This window comes from Setaria viridis, chromosome 1 (assembly GCF_005286985.2).
Source record: "Setaria viridis chromosome 1, Setaria_viridis_v4.0, whole genome shotgun sequence".
Classification (NCBI taxonomy): domain Eukaryota; kingdom Viridiplantae; phylum Streptophyta; class Magnoliopsida; order Poales; family Poaceae; genus Setaria; species Setaria viridis.
Genome location: NC_048263.2, coordinates 39208396 through 39235117, shown reverse-complemented (window position 1 = coordinate 39235117; position 26722 = coordinate 39208396). Strand labels below are relative to the sequence as shown.

The 26722-nt window shown below is 44.4% G+C and overlaps 3 protein-coding genes across 3 annotated transcripts; all 3 read right to left on the bottom strand.

The window, feature by feature from the left end:
* Positions 1-5366: 5366 nt before the first annotated feature.
* Positions 5367-7080, bottom strand: LOC117839916 (probable calcium-binding protein CML24). Its single transcript, XM_034720355.2, has one exon. The coding sequence runs from the start codon at positions 6044-6046 to the stop codon at positions 5459-5461; it is 588 nt and encodes a 195-aa protein (XP_034576246.2). The 5' UTR covers positions 6047-7080; the 3' UTR covers positions 5367-5458.
* A 1821-nt stretch (positions 7081-8901) lies between these two features.
* LOC117840564 (phosphoinositide phosphatase SAC2) lies at positions 8902-18213 on the bottom strand. Its single transcript, XM_034721084.2, has 16 exons — positions 17678-18213; positions 16588-16792; positions 16343-16508; positions 14640-14865; positions 14312-14388; positions 14040-14221; positions 13835-13932; positions 13613-13740; positions 13411-13533; positions 12882-13290; positions 12023-12144; positions 11791-11892; positions 10431-10634; positions 10144-10272; positions 9648-9723; positions 8902-9518 (listed from the first exon to the last, which is right to left on the bottom strand). Exons 1-16 carry the CDS (start codon positions 17756-17758, stop codon positions 9432-9434), a joined length of 2415 nt encoding a protein of 804 aa, XP_034576975.1. The 5' UTR covers positions 17759-18213; the 3' UTR covers positions 8902-9431.
* A 6121-nt stretch (positions 18214-24334) lies between these two features.
* Positions 24335-25535, bottom strand: LOC117845070 (18.6 kDa class III heat shock protein). The gene is made up of 2 exons (XM_034725958.2): positions 24946-25535; positions 24335-24840 (listed from the first exon to the last, which is right to left on the bottom strand). The coding sequence occupies exons 1-2, from the start codon at positions 25189-25191 to the stop codon at positions 24565-24567; spliced, it is 522 nt and encodes a 173-aa protein (XP_034581849.1). The 5' UTR covers positions 25192-25535; the 3' UTR covers positions 24335-24564.
* Positions 25536-26722: the final 1187 nt, after the last annotated feature.

Genomic DNA, 26722 nt, shown 5'->3' with positions numbered 1-26722 from the left:
GCCGGGGGCACGGTGGCGGTGGCGGCTGGCGTCTAGTCTAGAGCTCGGCGGTTGCCAGAGACGGTGAGGGTGCATGGAGCCTGTAGCTCTCCGATGGCGCGGCCTGGCAGAGTGGCAGCGTGTGTTCCTCTTCTTCTCAGGCCAACGGCCAACCCCTTCGGCCCTTCCTCTGCCAACTCCTGAACTCCATGATCCGCCAACGCCACAGATATTGGCTAGGATTTTGGATTCCCTGGGCCTTTGGTGGAAGCTGAGAAATGCTTATTTGTTTTTCACGGGCAAACATGAATGATTCAGAGGATACTCTGTTGCCGCAGACGTCTTGTGTCAGGCAACTCTGAAGCTTTCCCCGTTCACTTCGTCAGTTTCGTCCGTCAGCCAAGAGCAACCAGAGCAAGCCGGCTTCTTCTGCAGCCGTTGAGCGACTTCAATTGATGCCGGCGTCAACGTCGTGAGAAGGAACGCGCGCGCCACGGCGACAGGAAGGGAGGCCGTAATGGCGGCCATGAAGACGACAACGACGACGACGACAGGGGGAGCAGCGTCTGTTTGGGTGCAAGCAGGCGTCGACGCAGCTCCGGCAAGGGCAAGTGCTTCAACTGTAGCGTCCGCAGTCACTTCTCGAGGGAGTGTCCCAAGCCAAGGAAGGAGGAGGCGTTGTTCGCTGACGCCGACGATGAGCCGACGCTCCTGTAGGCCGGGACGCGCGGCGTGTCGTGGTTTAGGGAGAGTTCGTTAGGAATAAACCACGCCATGGTGTGTGCCTAGCGTGCGTCGTGTCGCGTGCGTCCACGCTGAGTCAGTTAGTTTGTTTGGGTTTGATCGAGTCCAGGCGATCGACTTGTGCGGCAAGTCCGTTGTGCAGCTGGGACGGAGTCAGTTGGCGTGCGTGTGGCGTGAGGATTGGGCGAGTCGTGCGTGAAGTTGGAGCTGGTGCATACGACGTGCCGGATCTCGCAGATCACAGCTTGAACACCGGGAGAATGGAGTCCGGGCTCTAGGCATGTGTGTGTTCCCAGGTCTATAAAAGGCCACTGTACTCTCAGGTGTTGGCGTTCGAGTCCATTTTGAGTTGAATAGCAGGCTAAGATTCAGGCCGTTCGGCGGCCGCAGCGTTCGTCGCCGGAAATTACTGTTTATCTTCCTCCTTGCGTCTGTGCGTGAGCGTGAGTGATCTTAGGGCTAGTTCCAACACCTCTTCTCTGAACTATTCCTCTTTTGCATTCCTCATGGATTGGAAGCATTGATTCGAAAAAAAAAGGATCGGTGCAGAGCCACATATATCCAATACGGAGTAGTACTGATACTTTCAAGCTTCTAAAATTTTAGTGTCTCTTTTTAGCACTCATGCTAAAAATAAAAATCACACAATAATTGTGAAAAATGTGCCTGTATCGAGACATCAAACACATGATTGCTAATCCAGTCGTCTGAACCTGGCGTCAATTGTGATACCGCCCTGGCATTGTCCAAACATCTGGAGCCATGAATCTCAATACAACAATTTTGTGGTGCGTTGCTCTTATGCCGGAGACGCCGTGCATGCGCACGGAGTGGTGGGCTAGCAAGCCATCTTCCTATCCATGCGGGATATATCGTTTCCTTCCACGAAGTCCACGAACATTTGTGGACAGTCGCGAACCCGCAAAAATACGCTAGCGGCAAGCTTTGCGGGGTTGCGGCCAGCCCCGCCTGCACGCCTAGTAGCTCACAAAGCTCATAACCTTGGGGCTTGGGGTTGCGGGGGTTGCGCCACGGCCCCATATGGGTCGAGCAATGTGGATCGACGACCAAAGGCAAGGTGGGTCCGTCCCACCTGACGGGTCAACACTCCAGCACAGTCCACACCGCCGTGCCGCGGCAGTGCGCACTCGTGCAGCCGCAGCCGCAGTCGTGGCCGTGTCTCGGCTTGGTCTGATGGTGGCGTGCCGGCCGGGAGGCACTTCCCGGTGCTGATGGTGCTGCTCCGTGCGTGTTGCCGTTTGGACACCGCTTCTCCGTCCGGCGTGGGCAGAACCGGCACTTCGCAACTGCTATGAGGGAATGGTTACAGAACGAGTGAAAACGAGATTTGTTTGGTTGAAGCATGTAACGGTATCTGATAACGGGTATTAATACGACCCCTGCGCCTGGTCCAACACTAGCCATACGGCAGAAATCCCTTGCAGGGACACCGCACAAAAAATTGAGTACACAAATTGAAGCAATGATTTCCCTGCACAGCAGATTGAATTGATCAGTACTATCCGTTATTTCAACTTGCAAAGAGAATCAGCCATCGACGCCAGGATCAGTACTATCCATTTTGAAGCATAAAGAATTGTGGATTTATCAGTTGACGTTACAACTACACCAACCAAACGGCACCTGAAGTTTAGTAGCTTTAGTCAAACGGGACACATATTTTTCGGGTTAATCGTTCACTGCAGGCTGCAGCCCAGCCATCTAACATTGGCCACATGCAAGATACACTATCTTGAAAACAGTGTAGATGGTTTCATCCCAATTTGTACTTAAACAGTGAAAGACAGATTCTAAAACAGCTTAAACCCACTCATCTTCGCTGAAGGTATCTTTTTCTGCAAAACAAACAGTTTGTACACGAGTTAGCGATTGCCACTCATCCCAGCAGTACGGTAGCACCGCGAGATGCTGCTCAAAGTGCAGTAGAAATTAACTTTACCGGCACTAGCAAGGACTGTAACCATGGCCCCTACATCTGCCTCGGTCCGCTGCCATCCCTGCCAAGGTATCATGTCTACGGTTTAATAACCAAATGGTAACAGCAATGGTGCAGAAATCAGTAGAGTACCAGAAGAAATATTAAATTCATATTACCTACTACGCGGAGTGAAAGCACCTTTTGGGGCAAACTCGATTTTAACAACATAACCCCCGAGATCCTTGCCATTTCACGACGTGCCTTCAAGAAGACAAATTTGCATGATTTGTATTAGCGGGCACTTGGAGGACAGAACTTTAAGCAGGAAAAAAACTGCATAATTGCTTGGCTCTTAAGACCACAAAATACCAGAAACAAAGTAAACAAAATTAACTTCTTGGCAGCTTTCTTTGTGGCAAATGCCACATAGCAAAAGCCTTTACTCTGTCCAGCATCATCGACAGGAAAGTCGGCGTCAATAACCTCACCATCAGCTCACAAAAATCTACCCTAAAAACAAAAAAAAGTGTTAGCACACCTGCTGCACCACTAAAAAGGCTAAGATAATGTCTCCTCCAGACAAAACTTACACGTCATCAAATTCAGCGAACGGGTTCAGATCTGACACAAGAAGGATTTTGGACTGCAAGAATGAAAGTGTAAAATGTTGCATCTATGAGACTTATAAAAAACTAATGGTTCAAGAGTTGCAAATCGATACTTTTTTACTTGTAGATAGCTTTTCATTGGGGCGCACAGGAGCTTCCTGAAGTTTTCATTGAAACAAAAGACTGTAAAAACCATTAAAACAAAAGATACCATAATTAGATTGGTGCAGTGACAATTGAGAAAAGATCCGTGGAGATTTTGAAAGGTTCTCATAAACCTCACATCCACTGCCTGCCAATTGTTTTGGTGGCTGATGTAGCATTTAATTGATATTAGATAACATAAAAAATGGGTCTGCCTATATCCTGCTTGGGTGATTTGGAGTCTTTCATCACTTAGGTGATTTGGAGGTTCAAATCACTCAAATCTGGTGTTGGAAATTGAGGTGGTCTTAATACCCACTAATCTGAGGACCTACACCTAGGACACCAATTTACTTTGAAGTCGATCAGCCCTTTTAATCTTTAGTTAATTAGTGCAATGGGTTCTTTCAACAGCAGAGCCGCCTTCTCACTTTCGGGTGGCAGAGCCTACCAACAGATGAAGCTAACTTTCAGACGGCGGAACCAACCTATGATGAAGTTCAGACCCTTGTGATCCCGGGTGATAGAGCCAACCTTTGATGAATCACAGCTTATACACTAAGTACTTAGAAACTATATAGCCCAACTGGGAAATTAACACTTGTAAGAAACATAACTTTATTACAATACAACAATATTACACAAGAGTGTACAACATCTTCTCTTTAGTGGCTAGCCTAGCACTCACCCTTTACTTCTACCATACTCCACTCATCTACCATGCTCATGGTTGAATGGCATGGCAAGGAAGGGGCCTCTATTTATAGGCTAAGAGAGTTCGTAGGATGATGACATGTGTCTCCTTCTAGAGTTTTCACTAGACAAATCTTTATGTTCTGCACTATTATACTTTCTTCGTGGCAACAACATTTAGTGCCTTCATGGAAAATATCATGGATCATGAGTTGTGGGGAAGGCTATAGAAGTTTGTATTGCTTTCCTTCAATAGTTGCAAATAAAATTGTCTTATAAACCTACTTTCAACATTCAGCAAACAGATCATGTAAAAGGTATAAACATTATGTGCTCAATCAACTGAACTGCAACCGCGACCTCACGGTCAAGTCTACTGTGCATAATTAGAACATCGTTGGCTTAAAGAATGATGTTGTGCACCATATTAACATTAGAATTTAGAATCACTTCCAATCTAAATGCTAAATGGTAAAGAAAAGGCAGTCACATAGTAAAAGCATATTTCATCAAAAGAAAGAATAATTAAAAAAGTAAATTTATCAGCCAATGCCAACAATGTTCAACAAGGATATTCACAACCCAAACGTATTTAAACTTAATTCGGCTGCATAAATAGCATGGTACCAACGACAAAAGACATTACTAATACAATTTGTTATCACGTAACAGATGACCTTACAATATAGCAGACAGCAAAGAAAAGCCCGATCTACAGCAACTTAGTAAAGTCACATTTAATAACACAAGGAAGCGCAAAACATTACTCGAAATTCCTATTTATGTATTTGATTTTTGAAATTCCAGTTCAGAAGAAAGGAAACTGTAAGGTCATTAAATAATTTAAATTGCAGAACCTACTGTGCTGCATACAGATGAACCAAACATAATTCCTGTGGGAGTTAAACTTATATCTTAAATTGACATAATTAAAAAATTCGTGATAACTATATAAAAGAATCGTTAATCTTGATTCTCCTTAGAGATGACGGCCACATCATGAGATTGTCCTTATTGAGATGATTGCCTCAACTTTCTTTTCTCTTTTTTTATTTTGTTACGTGCAGCATTTTTATTTCTCCATCCAAGTCTCATCCTCCATCCACATGACTGTCCTTTGACAGGGGTATACTTTTCGGTGAAGTAAATATTTTTTTTTAGCACTCTTCAAACAACATCCAAACCGCTTCAGGCATTTGTTTGCGAATGTCCTCATCAGTTACATATATGTATACAACATCACAATGCTTGTGAATAATATTCAATTTGTTGCGGCAGAAAAGTAGTGCTATTGCATAATCAGTTAACTCCGCGGGCAAAGAATTAAACCCATAAGAAAAGAGTTGCTGAATTAAACCCAGACGGTGATCCCCTGCATCATGCACTTGAACTCGCTGAAGTCGACGCGGCCGTCGTGGTCGCGGTCGACGTTGCAGATCATCTCCCGCACGTTGGCCATGCTGCTGGCCTCGGGGAGTCCCAGCTTCTTGAGCACCTCCTGCAGCTCGGCGGCAGAGATGAAGCCGTCGCCGTCGACGTCGAACACCTTGAAGGCCTCCCGCATCTCCTCCTCGTCCTCGCCCCCCTTGCCGCCCTCCGCGGCGTCGTCCTTGTCCGCCAGCGCGCCGAAGAAGGCGTCGCCGAGCGCGCGGTGGAACGTGTCGAAGTCCTCGAAGCGCAGCCCCGCGGCGCCCTCGGGCACGTAGGCGCCCACGGTGGCGGCAAGGCTGGCGCGGTCGGCGTCCAGGCCCAGCGCGTCCAGCGCCTGCGCCAGCTCGTCCACCGTGATCTCGCCGTCGCCGTTGCGGTCGAAGAGGTCGAACACGCGGCGCAGGCGCACCGCGTTCAGGCTGCCGTTGCGGAGCCGGAACGAAGCCGACGGCGTCCCCTTGGCCAGCGTCGGCTTCACCGCAACCACGCCCTGGTTCATGCCCGCCATGGCGTACGCTTGCTGGTTCTCTCCTCTCCTCTGTTGGTGTCAGAATATTTCGGTAGGGAGGACAGCGCGGGGAGAGCTTTGGCTATTTATAGCAGGGAGGGTGGAACGCGTTCCAGTGGCGTACGCTTGCTGGTTCTCTCCTCTCCTCTGTTGGTGTCAGAATATTTCGGTAGGGAGGACAGCGCGGGGAGAGCTTTGGCTATTTATAGCAGGGAGGGTGGAACGCGTTGCAGTTGCAGCCACCCTTCTCTTCGGCGATGGGACGAGCGCGTCCGGGGGACGCGGAGCAAATCGGTGATTGCTTGCCCCTCATCTCGTCTCTGTTCCTGGCAAAGAATTAACTCCGCGGACCATCACAGACTTGGTCATTTTATCCTTCTAGATCACAGATGTGCTTCAGCAACTCTTCATGAGAGAATCTGAAGTGAATTATAGCTACTAACTTTAGGATTTAGAACCCACCCATGCAACACAGTTAAACCCAAAATACGACATAGCAAGTATGACGCATTAGTCACAAAATGCATGTGACCGCTCAGGCGTGGTTGTATAGAGAAATCAGTACGAATGTTAGAAAGCACATGTTTAACTTCCATTGCTTGAGCGACTGAGATGCCTTCTACTCCCGGGTGACAGAGCCAACCTTCGATGGATCATAACTTATGCACTAAATACTTAGAAACTATATGGCTCAACCGGGAGACTAACACTTGTAAGAAACATAACTTTATTACAACACAGCAATATTACACTCTTGTGTACAACACCCTCTCTTTAGTGGCTAGCCTAGCACTCACCCTTTACTTCTACCATACTCCACTCATCTACCATGCTCATGGTTGAATGGCATGGCAAGGAAGGGATCCTCTATTTATAGGTCAAGGGAGTTCATAGTATAATGACATGTGTCCTTTTCTAGAGTTTTCACTAGAGAAATCTCTATGTTCTACACTATTCTAATTTCTTCATAGTAACATCATCTAGTGCCTTCATGGAAAATATCATGGATCATGAGTTGTGGGAAAAGCTCTAGAAGTTTGTATTGCTTTCCTTCAACATCTAGTATGTACCATAAATTGAGTGTGATATGATGGCTTTCTTCAGATGTGTGAATTGACCCATCAAATCACCCAAATCAGAGCGTAGGGGATAATTAAAGGATGCAAAGAACAGTATTGCCCAAATTTGATTAATAGGAATCAAATACAACAAAGTAAATACATAAAATAATAAATGTAGTCTAGTTATTGCAATATAAATTTACATTGATACTAAATCCTGGAAATAAAAACATCTAAGACCACAGTTTTTATTTGAAAGGAAGACAAAGTTTACATATGAAATATAATTGTCATTTCAGTACATGATTACTGTATTAAATTGAATTGATTAATGCAATGTCTTACAAGATCGCGTGATTTTTCAGAGCAGGTGAGTCAGTTCATATAACATGGACACAAAGTCCAGGTAAAAAGGAGAGATGTAGCATGTGTAGCAATGAAATGGATGTAACTAACCTAACATCTAGCATATTATGTAATTTACCACAAATAAATCCGTAAACGGAAGTATATTAAGCTAACATAAATGAGAGTAAACCAGCATTAGAAACACATCATACTAGCCAAGAACACATAATGCATAGTCCCCGCACAAAAAAAATCGGTACCTGCAAAAATTTCAGAACTACAAAGAAAATCTTCATTAAGCTTACTAGGGCTAGTAAGGGGCAGTAGGCTGCCACAGCAATCGCCACCATGTAGCTATACAAGAATCTCATTTCATATTCCCACATTACACACGGCATCACATGCCATATTGGATAGGAAAAAAATCGAGTGACAGTGAACTCCAAATCACCTAAGTGAGCCGAATTTGTAAACTACCTTGAGGAATTTGTTTCTTCGTTTCTTTCTTTCTAGCTTCTTTCTTTGGGCAACAAGTGTTCTGAGCCTGCAATGCTGACAGGGTGTGCATTTTGCAGATGGTTTGATACACTACATGATCTAGGCTACTCATTGGACGGTGATGTGAGGCTAGGGAAATTTGGAGTTGATGATATTGGCTTTCTGAAGGATGATTACTGTCTGTTATTCAAAGTCAAGACTACATGATCTAGGTGGGAACAGAAGGGGGCATGACATGCTAGCTTTAGCTCAAATTATTGAGCAAGAAATTTATGCAAGGCATGGGAATGTTGGTCTCCCAGAAGATTTGATGGAACTGTTGCTACTTCTAAGAAATTATGGAAAAAAAATTATCCTCCCTTATGAGGAATCATTCTAGTCACGAGGTCGAGGCAATAAAGTCTGTCTTGGTGATCAAAATGTATGACAGGCTGAATGTCATAGAAGTCACTAACAAAAACCGTTAAAATCAAATCATTTAGAAGATTGCCTATGGAAGTACTTGGTTCAGTGTTGCGTAGATAAACGGCCACATTCAGAATGTAATGAGGTTTAGTTACACCCGAAAACTCAAAAAACCATGAAACCTCAGCACATTCGTGCAGAACTTCCTTCTCACCAGTATTGGCAACCAATATGTTCCAACTGCTAAAAGTTTGCTACATTGTCAATTTGCTACATTGTCATAGAATTGGTCAGGCCCATCCGGAGGCTGACTATTCCATTGACAATGGCAATGAAGAAGCGGCTTTGTTTGGAGCGTGTGCAGCGCTCGTAGTATACAGCCAAATTACAGGTTGCCTCGAGATGGAATGCCGCCTAATGTGGCCACACCTGTAGCAATTGCTATAAGTCTTGCTCTTAGTAATAAGACTTTTGGACAATGGATAAAGGAAGCCAATGACCAAAGGCGTCGACAAAGAATATAACATTTTGGACATCAGAATATACGCTCGCAATAAAGTTCACTGTACATGATAAATGATAACCAAGCAGTTTTTTCTTAACAGACTGTTCCGCGAGACCAGAACAAAAAAGGAGGGGAAAGATGTTGGGGGAATAAACGGTGGTTTGCTCTCCACCTCCACTAAAGGCACCTCAAGCATATATATTTACACATGAAAATAGAAGTTCCCTGAATAATGATACAATTTCAGATGAATAATAATCACCACGCCTATTTCTATTTTCATTCAAAAGAAAAGGTATATCTACCTACTCGCCCATAGTAAAAAGGATGTGACCAAATAAACAGATGTTATGCTTCCCTAAAGGACTCTTTTTTTTCGAATCTTGCCTAAAGGACTCTGGAATGGTGCGGGCATACAGCAAGGGAAATGCCTGAACTGCTGTACCATCATCTCATTCTCACCTCCTAATCTCCTACTCAAATCCGTCCAATGAGTACCCAGGAAGAGAAGCTGGATATTCCAGGTAGCCAGAAATACATGAGAATATGGGACAGCATCATTGTAATCTTAAAACCAAAAGGTGTCCCCGTGATTGACCCACTGCACAAAATCCTCAGGTAACTTCTGAGCCTGAATCTCAGCAACTTGGTTTTCCTGAAAAGCACCACCACAAAAAATTATACATTTAAACTTTCTAGAAAATTGTGAACAGATTCCAATGCACCAAAATACTCAGAAGGAATTGTTTTATAGACAGTATGGTTTTTTGAGCCATATCCTCACCACCACGTCAGGAGTTATGCCACTAATTACATTCTCGGTTGATAGGTTTGCGTCTGGTGTGCTAGTTGCAATAGACCTGTTCAAGCACAGTTGAACAAAAAACTGTAAGGAAAGAAAAGTGTTTCTGTTGATGTCTACAAAGCAGCAGCAATAAGCGAAATGGAGCATGAAAAACAAAACATGTCCAGCGTGGTTCTCAGGATATAATATTTTATTAAATGGTACTGAAAAAGGTTGTACAGATCTGTGATTAGTACTGAAAAAGCTATGTGATTGCAAGAGCAAGGAAACTTTATATAAATAATAGCACAGACAAGTTATAATTATCCTTCAAATTTTTTCTCCTTTCCCCCAGTCAGTTTTCCTAGCTCAGGTCCTAAAAGAAAGAAAGGTGCATACAACATTACAAAGAAAACTTTCTGCTGAAGGCTACGATGGTATTATGCATGAGAAATGAGAATTATAGATGATAAAGCAAAAAAGTTGAAAAGTTGACCTTTCATCACTTGAGTTGCCTGAAGTAGAGAGCCATTCAAGATCCAGGAAGTTTGAATCACCAGAATCATTGACATATTCAGTTTCAGCCCTTGGTACATGAAGTATATCAGAGGCTGTGGGAGTATACCTAAAACAAATATTAGAGAACAAAGAAGCTGTCAAGTAAACAGGAAATCTCATTATATGAATTCTAAACCACCACATTCTCACGATCTCATACTAAATTATTCTGGTAACTGTAAAGAAGATAGATGAAGGTAAAATCCTAAACGAGCATAAATCTACCTTAGGTGTGATACCCCACTTTCATAGCCTGATGAAACTTCATTCTCATGAACTGAATCAGATTCCAAATTTGGAACTTGTAACCCACTCTGAACATCAGGCTGTGATTCACTCAACGGTTCATTATGGCAATGACCCGAGCCAGATATAGATGCATTGCTTTCATGAAGAAAACCTCCATCTGATTTTATTCTTTTCAATGTACTGTAACATCAAAATAAACAGTCAATGATAAGAACGATGCTCTAAGTTACCACATGCATGCTTCATTCAAAGGTTCAAACTTTGGGTTATCTTCAGATGTGCTAAGGAGTTCCTCGTGTCTCATGGTGTTCATCAGAGTGTTAGACATAAATAGAAACAGTGCTTCAAATTCAAAAACATTCTGCAAGATATTTTTTTTAAGAAAAATACAACTCAGGCCTCAGCTCTACTGAAAAACACTAAAACCTCCAATCAGTCACTGTATTTTTTTTAGTTACTGCACAGCAGTACCAAGCCTTTATCATGACAAGTGCCGCTTGGACGGTTGCACTAAAAGTTAAAGCACCCTTGTGTACTCTTTAGTAGGATATCATTGTCAGCTAATTTCAATCAATACAGGAGGATACTTAATGCGCCATGAAAAAAGATACAGACTGTTCAATCCAATCAACTAAGCTTGCCGAAGGAGGCCTTGATCTATCCATACTGTGACCAAGAAGAGTACACACAAAATGGCCAGCATGTAAATAGGATCAGAAAATGGTGGTCTTGAGTAGGATTAGCTGTAAAGGAAACATCTTAGTAATATGGGTCCCTGGTGCCTCTAGCTTTTATTTTATCTAGTCTAATTCACAAAAGGATTTTAGTGCCATTTATATTGATTAAGGACTGAGCCAGCCTTTTTCTCAAAAAGAAAAGTAACTCGGCAACAGAGCAACGGCTGCAGATAATTTGTAATGTTTCTTTTAGAAAATTAAATCACATGAAGTTTTTCAATCCTACATAATGAATCAATGAAGATATAGTTTCTTTTATTTTACAATGATAACAGAACATTGAAATTCTGCTTGTCAATTACTTCACATGTGCATATATTCAGTACAACATGAAGATACTCCAACATAATAAAATAAAAAAGTACAACCTCAAGAAAGAATATTAGATCTAGTTCATTGAATACAAATGTCTTTAAATAAACTAGTTTTACTAGACATCAGCATAGGCTCATATTCCAAAATGCTATAGGCTGCAAAACACATGAAAAGGCATTACAAGAACCATAGAACACGAATATGAGCCACTTATGTAGTCACTGTGCATCACTACACTTAGGGCTTTAGAGGTACTTATGTTGTCACATATAATTTTAATTTACCTTGGGTGGTCATCAAAAAGTTCATTGTTATGCTCCCCAGAAGATGATTCTAGCTCCCAAAGTGCAGGTTTTTCCTGCTGCGGCTGAAAGTATCCCAAAAATCTACAAGAAGGGGAACACCAGGTGATAAATAAAAAAAACATCAAAACACAGTTAACGCGCACAATACAACACATTAATAAAAGGAAAGAAACTCTCTGCTTAACACACATTGATACCCAGTAAAACATACAAGTTTATGGCAGCCTGTTTGTTAGCATCTATACAGGTGTTGCTGTAGTGCCGTTGTAGTGTCCTGAAGAACTCTTGTGACTGAATAAAAAGCTTCAAGTGACCTCTCTTTGCAGAGAATATCTTCAGAAAAGGACAAATCAAAGAAAAAATTAGAGCAATGCCGAAACCAAACAGCTAAACATGAAACAGCACATAGGATAGAGGTAAAAAGAAGACTTGCCACAAAGCAATGCAGATACATTTTCATTTGAGGAAGAGTAGCTTAGCTAGTTGAAAATATGGGATTAAAATTAAATGGGCCCTTTTGTTTTAGCTTGATCATTGAACTGCTAGGTTATTAGGAGATTTGAGTAATAAAAAGATGTTCATTATTTTATGCATAACTTTTCCCCTTTGCATATAGAGTTATGTTGGTGCCATGATCAGTCTTCATCAAGGTTTAGTGAACAGTTATGCGTTTAAAAACTGTAAGCATATTATGTGCTTCCAACTTAGTGTCAGTATTTATAAGTTCCAATTTTATATTCCTCCAAAGACCAGCTGCCGTGGCCCCATGAGAACACTTCGTGTCTAGCATCTTGAAAGTCTGTCTATGGTACAAATTACAGATGTCCATTAAGCAGATAGGGCTCTAGTGTGACACACTATTTTTCTTTCCTTACAAAAGCAATGGTATCAAAACAAGCAAACTCATCCATGATTGGTTCTAGTGTATGCTGGTTCTAGTGCAAGCATCTTTGTATGCTCATGTGTTATACTGCAATTTAAGCTAATGAATTAACCAGTTCTAAATCCCCCAAACCAAATGTTATATCTCATTCCTGACATTACAACCAAAGAACATGCCGCAAAATTACCTTGTTGTGAGCAGCCGAACCACTGTACTGTACAGCAAGTGTGTCCCCCATACTCTCATAAAAGTGCATCAAGTGATGGGCCAAGGGAGCTTCTAAACCTAGCTCTGGAGATTCTATAGAACCAAGCGCATGCAGTTGATGTCCAAGAGCAGCTAAACCATACGCATACTGAGCAACATTTGTACGATCCAAGCAATCTATACAGTTTGTCCGCAAAACACCTTTTTGGAATTTTGGAGGTTTTAGTGGTGGCAGTTCACTATTATCAACTTTGTCTTCTGCAGTTGCATTACCAGAGGAATCAGAGCTGCCAGAGATATCCTCTTGGGATATATCACCAACAATCTCAGTGCATTCTGTGTTGTCACTATTGCTGTTGTCATCACATAAGTATGGATCAAGACCACTCCTATAAAGCACGAATGAAAAAACAAATTAAATTTTTAAAGAACAGTAGTACCAACTCTTGAGGTAGCGCAGCAGAGGTGAACTGTATAGTGAACAAGCTAGTACTGGGAAAAAAGCTTACAACAGAGTCGGCCAGTGACCAGCAGTCTCCGAACTTGGTGCAATTTGACAATAAAAAAACTCGGTTAAACTTAGAGCCCGAAATGCCACTTTCAGTAGAACATCAAGCACATTTGTAGGTTTGCTGAAACAGAATACTTCGATAAAACACACCACAAGACAATGACAAATAGGAAATGAATGAGAAATATAACAATGAATACCCTTGAGAGTTTTGATGAAGATCCCAATGTAAGAACCTTAGATGATTCTCCTCTGATAAGCCCTTGTTTATTATCTTGATTGCCTTATCAAATTCACGGCGAAGTATAGACTCTCGCCTCTCACGTGTCTTCCAATAAACAACAAAGACATGGAGAAATTATCATTCATGCACAGATATAATGAAAAGATGCTGCTACTCCAGAATAAGAAGGTAAACTCACCTTAATCAAGTTTAAGATAATGATAGGGTTTCCATATCTTGCTCTAAGATTTTCAAAATGAAGTTTGGTGGCTTCATAATCGCTGTCCATTTCATGCACTGACAAAAATGGGAAACTTTTACACGCAAAGTTGATAAAAGCGTTGGTTTTGATTGGTAATCTTGAGTTGGTGACGGATGAATCATAGAAAGGTTTTGGAACTTACAAATTATATTAGGTTTAAGATTCAATTTTGATGTCTCCTGAGACCAGAATAGTGGGATTGAACCCCTGTTCTGCACAACAGAACTTACTTCACTAGGTCCTGGCACAGCTTCATAGACAATTTGCTCAGTCTCAACATCATTTGCTACTCTGCCCTTCTCATTCACCCCCCTTTTTAAATATCTGCTCATTATCCATTACAGTAAGCCCAAACATCATGCCAAACTAGTAAGGGGAGACAATTTATTTAACAAATAAGTTTCAAGCACAAACCTGGTCCCAGCATAATGTCTTGAGCGTCTAGCAATGAGTGTGAGCATGATATCCTTCCCAGAAATTGAGAATTTATCCTTAAAACATGTCAACAGGACCTTTTTTAGTATTCAGAGGTAGAATCTAAGAATGTTATTTTTGAAATGATTGCGGTACAGAAACTGAGGGAAGAAATAAATGCTAAGCAATGTGATTGTGTTAGACAGGACAACCAGATGTAACCCAGCTGATTTGTAGCACCTCTTTTTTGGAATAAAAGCATTTCTAGTATCTTCTCATTAAAAAGTGACAATCTGATTCAAAGGAGACTAATTTATTAAGCATGTACCTGCTTAAAGAAACCATGGACCAATGCAACGGTCCACAAAGTATTTCTGAGACAGTTACGGATCCGACGTGTCAGAAACTCATTCCAGACAAACATTGTCTCATATAAGGTCCATCCTTCCTGATGTGGATCACTCAAGTTCTTCTGAAGACTTCTCATGATGTGGTATGAATAACTGAAAAAGAAATCCTTCCTAAGATCAAGTGCGTTCAAGATCTTCTTGTATCTGCAGGATTAGATAAAGAGATAGATTATATTATGAAGAATTGCAATAATTCAGTGTCAGCAGAAAAAAAAAACTTGAAAGGATGATTCACATTTCTTTTATTTGGTTCAAAAAATAGTACTATACGTAGCTAGCTGTAGATCTGGAGAAATTGAATTAAAAAAGAAATAAGCTGCCTTTGGACATAGTTGATGACAATAAAGTTTTCTACTGCCAAGCATAGTTATTAGGACCGGACCGGTAAAAGACCGAACCAGAGCCTCCAACGGCTTGGTTCACTTAAAAGACCGACACCGCAATCGGACCGGTAAAAACTGAACGAACCGGCCGGTTTTCTACTGAACCGGCGAACCAGACGGTTTTGATTTGAACCGGATGGCTTTTGACCAGTGAGATGTGCATTCCAATTTTCATCTGGTGGACTCACACGCTAACCTTATCTTTTTGACTTCTCACTTCAATCCTTCCCTTGAGCCTGGCGGCGTGGAGCAGGAGCCATTTCCTCTTCTTTGCCGATGCAAGCGGGGTGGCAGCGAGCGGCGCGACGGCGCGGCCGTGAGTGGCGAGCGAGGCAGCAGCGCAACGGCGCGACGACGCGGCCATGAGGAGCGCGCAAGGCAGCGGCCGGTGGCGCAACGAGCCGATGACGAGGCCCTGAGCAGTGAGTGGGGCTGCGGTGTGGCTGCGCTGCCATGAGCGGCGAGCAGGGTGCGGCATAGCAGCACTCAGTGAGCAGGCATAGAAGGCAGTCCGCAGGCTGCAGCAGGGCCAGGCTGGGAATCGCTGCTGCGTGCTACCTACCTGATGGTACTGCTTTTTGCCAAGTTGCTATTGCTAGAATGTAAATTCCTTTTCCTGCTATCTGCTACATATTTGTGATTGAAATTCCTACGATGATCTATAAATGGAATGCGGTTATACTTGAAATTGCACGGGAATTGAATAATTTGCACCAAAAGATTTGAGACTTGATATAACGGAGCTGTAAATCCTCAAGTGTTAAGAGAAAACAGTTTTAGTTTACATGCGGACAGTGGTGTAAAGTGATTTCTTAATCTACTGTTTTATTTGAGATCGACTATATATTGCTAATTGTTAACTGGATATATGCTCCGGTTCTTAAGTATTCGTGGGCGGTTCAATTAAACAGTCCAAGATTATTGAACCGGCGGTTCAACCAGCTCGTAATGGTTGGACCAATGAGCCAATGAACCGAAGCTCTTACCGGTTCGATGACCAGTCCGGTCCTAATAACTATGCTGCCAAGTTGAGTTAATAAAAAGTGTAAACTAAATAAGCTAAAAAACAATGGCATCCACAGACTTATTTTTGCACATTGTTTTTTTCCTTGATTGATCCAACCATTTTAAGTTAATGAAGAAAATAGTAGACGTCTACAGCTACTATTTTGATACATCTAGTTTTCCTCGATTGATACAGCATTGGTACTTTGATACTAAAATGAGGCAAACCAAACCTGTTCTCATCCTTGGAGCTTTGAAAGGTAGATCTTGTCTTAGAATTTGCTAATTCAACCATTGCAGTCCTAGTCACCTGGTACACTGGATGACCAAAGATCTCCCCAATTTTTTTCTGCTCAGTAATAATTAGCATGTAATATGGTCCAAGGAACTTGATGAAACCTGGGAACAAAATTTATCATCAAATGTGTGTATACAGATTAAATGTTTCTCAGTTTGTAAAACAAAGAAGTAAATTTACCAATTATGCCGTAAAACTTTGCAACAAATTTTACTCCGCCAGTTGACCTGTGGTCTTCATCAAGACCTTTCAGCAGGTCATAATGTTCACTTTCAGTATATACAGTAGAACACTCATCTATAACAAGCTCTGATGGCTCTGATCTATCAATCTTGAGTAATCTCCAAAGTGTTTTGTCAGAGTTAGTTCCAAGAATATAAAGTGTCTGCAAAGCAAAACATACTTAGCAGTTAGCACTAATGTCAAATGTGATAAGGAAGTGCATCATTTGTTGAACGGATAGATTAATCAATTCAATCAATGGTTTGAATACTGATTTGCAAACACGGTGACTAACAGGTGATTACAGGTGGAATGTTCAGAAAAAAGGACAGAGGGAAATTTCAACAAACTCCTAAGCCTTAGAAGTTTTCCTCCTTCCCACTTGATTCTATCCAGCACCACTTAAACTCTGTACCTATTATTGCTAATAATGGCCTTACAAGGCATATATATATGCAGATGTGATCAGAAGTAAAAACTAATCTGCTTTGTCCACCACTTTGGAAACTGATGATCTATCGTGCTAGAAATAAGGTTATCACGGAATGGAGGGCAGATTCTAAAATATGAAGCAGGACAATTTTGCATTACCTTCAAATAAATTGCTAAATCTAACGTTTTACTATATGTCAGCAGATCAGAGTACCATGTGAATTCATTACATACACACAAGTAGAACAAAAACAGAAAAGGTTCTGTATGATAAACATTTCCACACATGTTGCCATACCCATAACATGCGTGAGAACTAGTATTCTAATCATCACAACGGCGGATAATATGGGAATAGCATAGTTTTGCAGCGAAGCTTCGACACTATTTGACTCAGAAAACACTAGGCAAGAATCGATGAGAAATAGCGATTCCCAACGACATGAATACTAGAATTCATAACTGCTGGATTCGAATGTGTACTCTGGGTTTCTGGTCCATCCGGGATCAACCGATCCGAAGGCCCGAATACTTCCCTCAGCACGCAACGGCAACGGCAACGGCAAAGCAGCAGCTGCTGCAAACACGAGCTGAACCAGCGCATTGGTAGGCTTACCGACTCGCTCTCGTGGAGCTCGAAGCTCTGCAGGCAGGTGGCCTCCGCCTCCTGCTCCATCGCGGCAGACACCGCCGCCATGGCCGGCCTCCGCCGGATCACCCGCTCGCGCCACCTCAGGCCCCACCACCGCCGGATCCCCGCCGCGCCGCCCCTGGACGGAACCCTAAATCCCCCGCCGGCAGCTTGAGGTAGAGCATTCCCCGCGGCGCCCCCGGCGAATCACAGCAGCTCCCGCGCCGGCTCTGAACCCCCACGCAACCGCAGCAGCGCCTCGGGGCCAAAGATCCAGGCCTCGAACCGCGTCCCGGGAAGCTTCTAGAGCAGGGAAATTCGTGGGAGGACGAGGTGGTGGTGGTGGCGAGGAGAATTTCGCGAGGCGAAGGAATCCGTGAGCCGGAGGCGGGGAGGGGTTGGAGGAGGAGGAAGCCACAGGAAGGAGGAGGAGGTTGCGGCGAATACAGCTGCTGCACAGCACAGGTAGGCCTGTTACGGCGTTGCGTTTTTTGTTCCCCGTTTAAATTTGGTTGGAATCCGTTTGCCCTTGGTGCCCTGCTGGGACGGTAACACCAACCAGATAAGCACAGGCCAGATGGGTGAGGAGGAGGCATCTTTGGAAGGTGACATTAGCATGGCAGGCTACGCGACGATGATGGGAAACATGATTCGGGGCAATTTGAGTGGTACGGGTCGATTTTCTGCTTGCAATTTTCCATCCAAAAGCTTTGTTTTAGCATCTGACATTATTTGCTCTATATACTCTGACACAAAAAAAAAAGGTAATCATTTGCTTTTACAGTGATCTTGGAGGAAGAGTAGTTAGCTGCTGACTAGCTAGTGAAGGCTAATGTTATAATATATTTTGCTTATTCGTCTCCAAGAAAATATCTTTGCTTAGGGATCACGTTTCGTGTTGTAGGGAAAGAAAGAATTTAGCAAATTGGGAATTCGAGGGACTGCCTTTGTTTATTCAATAAAATAGTCCTGAGACTTGCATTGAGGAGCAAACCAATGCCAGCCCAAGCAAAAAGGATGCAAGATTTCCAGTAGAAACCAAAAAAAAAATGCAATAAGGTTGCACACTCAAATGGTGTAATATTCTACACAACAATTGTGTTACAATGTTCTGTACACAATTAAAGCATTTTATAATTATGACCAAAAGTAGTGATCCTATTTTTTTCTATTAAAGCACTTAAGATTAAGAAGAATTTAAATAGAAGTTGTAGTGCTTGGCCTTCGAATTACCTTCGCTGGCCCATCCTACATTCTTCCACTGACCAAAAATGAGTTCGTGTTGACAAAACATCCTCCGGTCAGCCACAAATTCACATGTGTTTTTGTTTACAATTTACCAAGCCAGAACAGTTTTTATAGATAAACCACGTGAAATTGAGATCGCATAGTTTTCATGACACATCACACCAGTGTATCACGGCGAGAAAACAATATCATAACAATGTCAGCGGGTGTGAGTTCAATAACATGCCACGAGCTACTGCTCCTAATCTCCTACTCATTGACAACTCACAAACTCACAATTCATCATCTCATGTCATTGATTACGCAACCAAAACCCGTGCACGAAGGAAATCAGGGCTGACGAGATGGCGAGACATGGCCAAGTCAACTCGGCGGGTGACCAGCAGACGTGGCGCCATCCTGTTGGGCTCCTCAAGGTTTGCGTGTCGGGGGCACTTCAATCATTGGGCCCTCGACGAGAGCACCCGCCGAGCCCGAGCCGCACGTTCTTCTGTTGCGCCACCCGCTGCCTACAAAAAGGTGCACAGCCTTGTTGTTGGGTGCACACAGTGCTAGCTACTTCTCTTGTGCTTTTTTTTTCTTTTGCTAGTAGATTGCCTATGTGAGTATGTGACTCGTTGGATTACAGATCGTTTTAGCTTTTCTAGATATATAAATTTTATTATGCATCTAAATATAGAGTTATATCTAGATGCATGGCAAAACTTATGTATCTAGAAAAGGCAAAATGACCTACGTTTCGAAACGGAGGGAGTAAAAGAATGTGAAATAATAGCAAACGTTTGTGAGGATTTAAACAAATGTTAAACACAAAGGACTTGGGGGTGGCGTCAGCATGTAGTTGAATTGCTCTCGGTAGCAACATGGATGCCATTATTGGCATGTCATTATCTCTGCAGCAATTATAAACACCATATTGAGTGGGTACATGTGCATAAAGTCCATGTACATAGACATACGGTAGGTAGCTAGTAGGCATGCTCCACATATTTCACAATTCACACAACCATTTGAGTTTACTACGACCAACGAGATATTTTGTGAAACGATCATGTGATCCTCAGCTCGCAGCACTAACGTCACGCACACTTTTTTTTTTGGTTCACAAGTTGGAACACGGTCATCCATGATTCGTGATGAATTGGTAAGAGTTAAGATTACATTAACATATAACCTGTCGATTTCGGCGATGAGCGACCGGGAGTTGTAGACGATGGATCGAGAGGACGACAAAGGGCAGGGCACCGGACGGGAATGGTCGAGGCGTGCACGCCGCACGCGAAAGCGAGAGGAGCGAGCGAGGCGCAACATTAGAATACGCCCTTGACGGTTCCCATGCATGTGCTAAGTAAATGCGAGGAAGAACACAAGAAGCTAGCGCGACGAACGAGGCACACGCGGATACACGTCGCACGTAGTACAGTGCCGGTGATGTTGCGTAGCGATATGATCGTGACGGCGATGTGTGCATGCGATTGCATGTATACATCGGCCGCCGGCGTTGGCGCTAGCTTAACTGCTTAAGGGAAAAGCACGAAAGCTTGCTGCAATGCTGTGATGGTGCAGTGTTCGATCGGCTGACGTGGTGTTTCTTCTTTTTCGCCGGTTTCAGACAGCGCTAGCTTTGGGACCGAGGTGATGCGTGCATTTTTTGCATGTGAGAATTGCTGTCCACGTCAGTCGTCATCTCACGGATCATCGGCTCACAGAAAAGAACATGCAGTGTCAACAACGTGCTACAAGCTACATTTTTCAAGGGAAAAAGGAACTAATTAGTGATTCCTCTGAAAGTCATTCGAAACTTCGGCCTTTAATCGTTTGTTCAGGCAAGTCATGTTTCTTGCTAAGAAAATGGGAGAGAACTGAGTTTTAATGTTTTGATTATTTCCCCCTATTTAATGGGTCACCACATATATAAATAAAGTCAACTATATGTACAATCACAACTTGATACACATTGATACGACATCGGACATCGGTACGCATCGGAGAATTGTCTGGTACGATGCCTGTTCCAACACTGTCTTGGCCCTTGGGAGGTCATAAAATTTTGTACCGGGGAACTCCACCAACTACCTGATTAAAGTTTAGTTGGCTAAAGATTCATTTAGCTGGTTGAACTTAGCTAAACTCAGCTAAACGGCTAAATATCAAATTGCCCGTCCACCTTCCTCGGAAAAAATTTCTAAAGTGGAAGGGAGGGGTAAAATAGATAAGTAGCTTTTCAACTATCATTTAGCTTGTAGATCCAAACATCCCTAGCTAGTTATAAATTTTAGTTGGGTGGATACAAACGGGACAATAATCTTGCTAGAAATCACTGGATAGTTCTTCATTAAAGATGGAAATTAAAGACAAGTGATTATGTAAGTCACATCAGCGAAATTTCTTAATTCTTTCAATAATGAATCACGCAGTAAATTTTATAGCTAATAATAATGGAGCTTTTACTCATTGCCATTTTCCTGTTTATATGCTTCAGAACCAGAAATAAAATCCCCTACTGACAACTGTCCGGCTATGTTCCATTTTCTGATTTGTTATTAACAGTGTCGCATCACGTGATCCTTATTCTTTTCCCGATCTCCGTTTCAAGGAGTAAACCAAAAAAAAAAAGAAGATTGAGTGGCTTGAAACGATCAGCTCCAATAAAAATTCATCAATAGGTAATCATTATGAGTATTATTGCACGTACCCTGAATAATACGCCAACTGAGAGCCACGCGTAAAGCAGGATTATATGCATGTACTGCAGGAGTGCACCATTTTTCCAGGGCAACAAGACCTGACTGAAGATATCACCGGGCAGGAACACATGGGCGGCCATGGAGGAGAAATTCATGACATGTCCAAAAGCAGCGATATTTCTAGCATATACGACCGTGGACATGCACACACAACCACAGCAATATAATCATGGTCACGAACCATCTCTACCCTGTCAGATCCTTCATGATACGAAGTGATAACGTTGCGCATGAGCACAGGATTTCTCTCAACCCCGTAGGATAGGACGAGCAAGATCACGCGAATAATAATCGTCTTGGCCAACCCATCGCACGAGGCCCATGCGGTCATGCCATGCCATGCCGCGAGAGCCTCAAGAGACGACTCGAGACAGCGATTCCAGAGGCATTCAGCGGTGAGTAGGCGACACGTACACGCAGAATTGGGACAGGCGGGCGGGGGCCTCAGGTCAGTGCGATGAATGAATAGATGGGTGTGCACGATAGGAGTTGCAGAGATTGGATGCACGGCCTGCAGAGAAACCGCTTCGCAAGGGCACCGCTGCTTTTGCTGCCGGCTGGGGGAGTCATCACTCATCAGCAAAGCCTGCCTGGGGCACAAGCAATCGACGCCATGGCTCTGTGCATCGTCGTCAGCCGGCCAGCAATCACGATCGGATTAGATTGGATTGGTCATGTGTGATGTATCCCCGGACGATCATCCGCCGTTCATGTCAACCTCGCACGGCTCGTCAGAGCAAAGCAGCGCCAGCTGCAGGCTTGCAGCTTGCCTAGTAGACCTGCACGGCAAACAAAAGGGCACTAGCAGACTAGCAGAACGGAGACCATCTCGTGCTTTGGCAGAGAATCAGCTGCATGGCGAGATCACTCAGGGAGTGTTAGAACTGAACTCTGTATCACATCAATACTAATTAGAAGGACTAAATATGAGCTAATTATAAAATCAATTGCACAGACGGAGGTTAATTCGCGAGACGAATCTATTAAATCTAATTAGTTCATAATTAACAATGTGATGCTACAGTAAATATGTACTAATCATGAATTAATTAGGCTTAGTAGATTCATCTCGTGAATTAGCATCCATCTGCGCAATTAGTTTTATAATTAGTCGTTTAATACTCCTGATTAGTATCTAAATATTTGATATGAAACTTTAAACTTTAGTCGGTGGAACGAAATAACCCCTCAGTTGATTGATCAAAAGAACGGCACTTCTTACGGATCAGTCATGCTGCCTCCAAAGTCCAAATTAGTTGATCCTGAATGCTGTATCTATCCAAGAAGCAACTTTCCTGATAAAACAAGAGCGGCGGCGCCACCGCGCCACTCCAAGCCTTTTGGGCCGTAGGCCCGCCGCGGTGGTTGCACTAGCAATAGCATTCCACGTGAGGCGCGGCCAGTGCTACCGCGAAAAGGCGTCCAATTGTCTCGCGTGGCGCCGCCCTGCTCTCTCGCCGGCGGCGGGCAGCCTGCCACGTCCGGCAGACCACGCGTGGTGCGGCGGTAACGCCGGTGGCATGTCAGGTCAGAGTACCAGACAACAGCGCTCTTCTGCTCGGTCACTAGAGTAGAGTAGGCGGCTAGTGTTGTATGGTTCCCAGTTCCCACATGATGCGGGAAAGAAACTGAAGGAAGGGTCTGGAGACTGTGGACTCTGGAGACGTCGGGGGCTCGGGTCGTCTGGTCTGGGACCCGTCCAGTGTCAAGCAATAACGGTGATCGGAGTTTCCCTGTGCGTACGAACGAGAGCGTCTCGCGAGTTCTTCAGGAACAGTAACAGGGTGACAGGTACCGAGCCGCATCTGAGGCCCGGGTCAATTCTTGCGGTCACCTGTAGCACACTCACCTCCGTTTTGGCTAGTCATGCCATTGCCGGAGAAGAACCATCTCAAATTACGCCGTAACAGTTCCTTCTGTAGTGACTGTGGCCCAAAAAATATCCATGCAGCGGGCAACATTAATTCCTCAACTTCTCCAACGTCAACCTTGCCGCGTTTAGTCGTCGCACGAGGTGGGAGTATGGTGCAGCGAGTCCAGGACAGCGCCGTGCCACGGGAGCCTGGACAGGTCACTGAATTTCCAGACGAGCATTCCTCGACGTTTTCGTTTTCTACTCGTGCTGAAAATGCGGTGGTCTTGACCGCTGGGACGAGTGGATGACGCATTTCGGAGGCTCGCGTTCGCCAAACTGGCACCGAATCGAGAGCGCTGCATCTCTCGCTCTTTATAGGCACGGAGACACGATCCTCATCAGGAAGCGGAATTATTGGAGGCTTAACGGCGACGTCCAAGACGAAGCCAGCCAGTCGCCCCACCGTGATTCGCAGGCCATACCAAGCGGTTAATGCTCGATTCTGACCCTGCCGGGGCCAGCTGGCAATCGGGCGCCGGCTGAAGCTTTCAGGTGTCGCCGTGCCTTTCCTGCTCACAAGGTAACATCGCGCACCACTGCTTTGTGCGCCAGCAAATGTTCCTTGTCTGAAACATGCCGGAGGGACATCGATGCTGTAGGGACGTCGATGCTGTTGCCATGCGAACGCGACACTTCGCCTTCGTCTATCTGGCTAGAAAAAGTTCTGAATTCCGTTGTAAAAAAAGACCGGAATACTGGAATCAATTTAGATCAGAGAGAAGAGACTAACAATTACAGGAATACTGGAATCTCGTGCAAGTTCTAGTGATAGCAACCGACATTCGGATCCATCGTTCCATCCCACAGCGACATCCACAAAAGACGAACAGCCACGCTACCAACTCGGCAACGAACTCCCTACTCTCCAGTCTCCAGAACACAAACAGAGCATCCAACGTTATACACTCCCTACTGCTAGACTGCTACTGAAAACCGACTGCTCACTCCCTCGCGCGGGGCGCTCAGGCGATGGTGACCTGCACGGACTTGGTCTTCTTCTCCGGCGGCGGCTGCTTCTTGACGGTGACCGTGAGGACGCCGTTCTCGCAGCGCGCCGCGATGCCGCCCGTGTCCGCGTCCTCCGGCAGCCGGAACTTGCGCACGAACGACCGCGGCGCCGCGCGCCGCTCCAGCCGGATGTAGCGGCACCCCTCGCCTTCCTCCTCCTCCTCGCGCTTCCGCTTCCCGTTGTTGCTGCCGCCCTTCATCACCAGCACCCGGTCCTCCTCCAGCGTCACCTGCGCCCAGCAAATGCACACGCCAAAGATGTCATTTGTTTCGTTCCTGGTCCGGCACGAATCTAATCCAACGGGGCGGCGACTCGCATGTCAGCATGCGCGTACCTGGATGTCGGACTTGGAGAGGCCGGGGACGTCGAGCAGGAAGCTGTACTCGCCGGGGGTCTCCACGATGTCCACCGGCGCGCCGCCGCCGCCGCCGCCACCAAGACCGTGGACACGCGCGTGCCCGTGGTGGTGCGCGCCGTGGTGTCCGCCCGAGCGGCGGTCACCGTCCGCGGCGGCGAGGCGGTCGAGCACCTCCGGCAGGTGGAGCAGGCTGGTCACGGCCGTGTCGAACAGCTCCGTCATGGCTTCTTTCTCCTCACTCCCTCGCTCAACGCTGCGACTCGATCAACTGCGAGTGGCGATGGATCTGCTGTGCGTTCTTCGATTTGGTGAAGTGCAGGGTGGAAGGGGATGGCCGGAAGCCGGATGGGTATAAAGTGAGCGGCAGCGAAAGTTCGAGATGCTTCAGAGAAGGTGGTGTGCTGTCGCGTCCAGAAGGACCGGGAGACGACACTTGGAAGGATGCAGATGCATTTGGAGTCATGCCGCAAGCAGAGTCCAAGCATTTCAGCGGCAAGAAATTCTTGGCTGCGATTACGCCAATTTGTATTGGGCTGGTTGGGCTATGGGCTACAAAACCCTTTGTACAAATGGCTAGGCCGGCCCCTTAGTGATGATTTTGGAGGAAGAAGAAGGTTGGGCTCTTTTTGTGAGATCACGTAAGTTGTTGGTTGGTTGTGCTGGGCCGATCGAAGTATGGGCCATCTCGGTCCACTGTAAAGAAAATTTCTGCTCGTTCCTGTCAGGTTGTCTGGTTGACGCCAGGGAGAGATCGCGCGTCAGCTACTACGTAGGTAGACTTTGCGGGGGATCAATGGATACCGACATCGCGCGTGAGCAACTAGTACTCTATACTACTCCCCCCTCCTATAATTCTATTCGTGCCATAAAAACTACGTATAGTAAAATATACATCCGTTGCTATGGTAAAAAATTAATTATATTTTCCAAACTAATGATATTTTTATTTTCATCACTAAATTTTTATTCCACTTATTGGATGTCTACACATTTAATTGAAAACTAAAAGAATTTTGACTTAATTATTTCCTTCAATTCAAATATCCATTAAATTAAAATATTTTTTTATTCAAGCAAGTCCTCTAGTTCATTATTAAAAATGTAAGAAGCTAAAGAAGATATACAAATCATCATACTTTAATTTACAAGTTACCACAATTTGCCAGCTCCCAAAGCTAAAAACAAAGTACAATAGGAAGAAGATAACATAGTATAACAATTAGCAATGAACAGGTGATAGGTTATTAGCCGAATTTGGGCATACCTTATCAACGATAACACAAACTTCAGTGAACAAATGTTCGGTATAGAGTACATGTTCAACACAGCCTAAAGAATTTGGGAAAGCAGTGGCTAGAAGATTGCCTAGCAAAAATGCCGGAAGCTTCCTACTTTCATTGGTTGATCCACCATCAGGGAAAGCAGTGGACTCTCCACCACTGTCAGTTTAAGCAAAATTATAGCAGGAATCTACACATAACCATCGCCACTCAATAACTCAAACTTCTCATCAGACAGGATATCATTGTTGACCCCCTATATGTAACATCTGTAAAATTTACTAACTCAAATCACCCGCTAAAAATTTATTTCAAAATCTTTCGACCGTTGACCTCCCGAAAATCTTTTCCTCCTCGGCGACCCCGCCGTCCCGGCACCCAACACCGACAGTCATCCTTTTCTCCCTTCGCAAATTTCGCCGCGTGCCTGTCAAAATCCATCGCGTGTGCCCGACCATTTCCACATTTTTCGC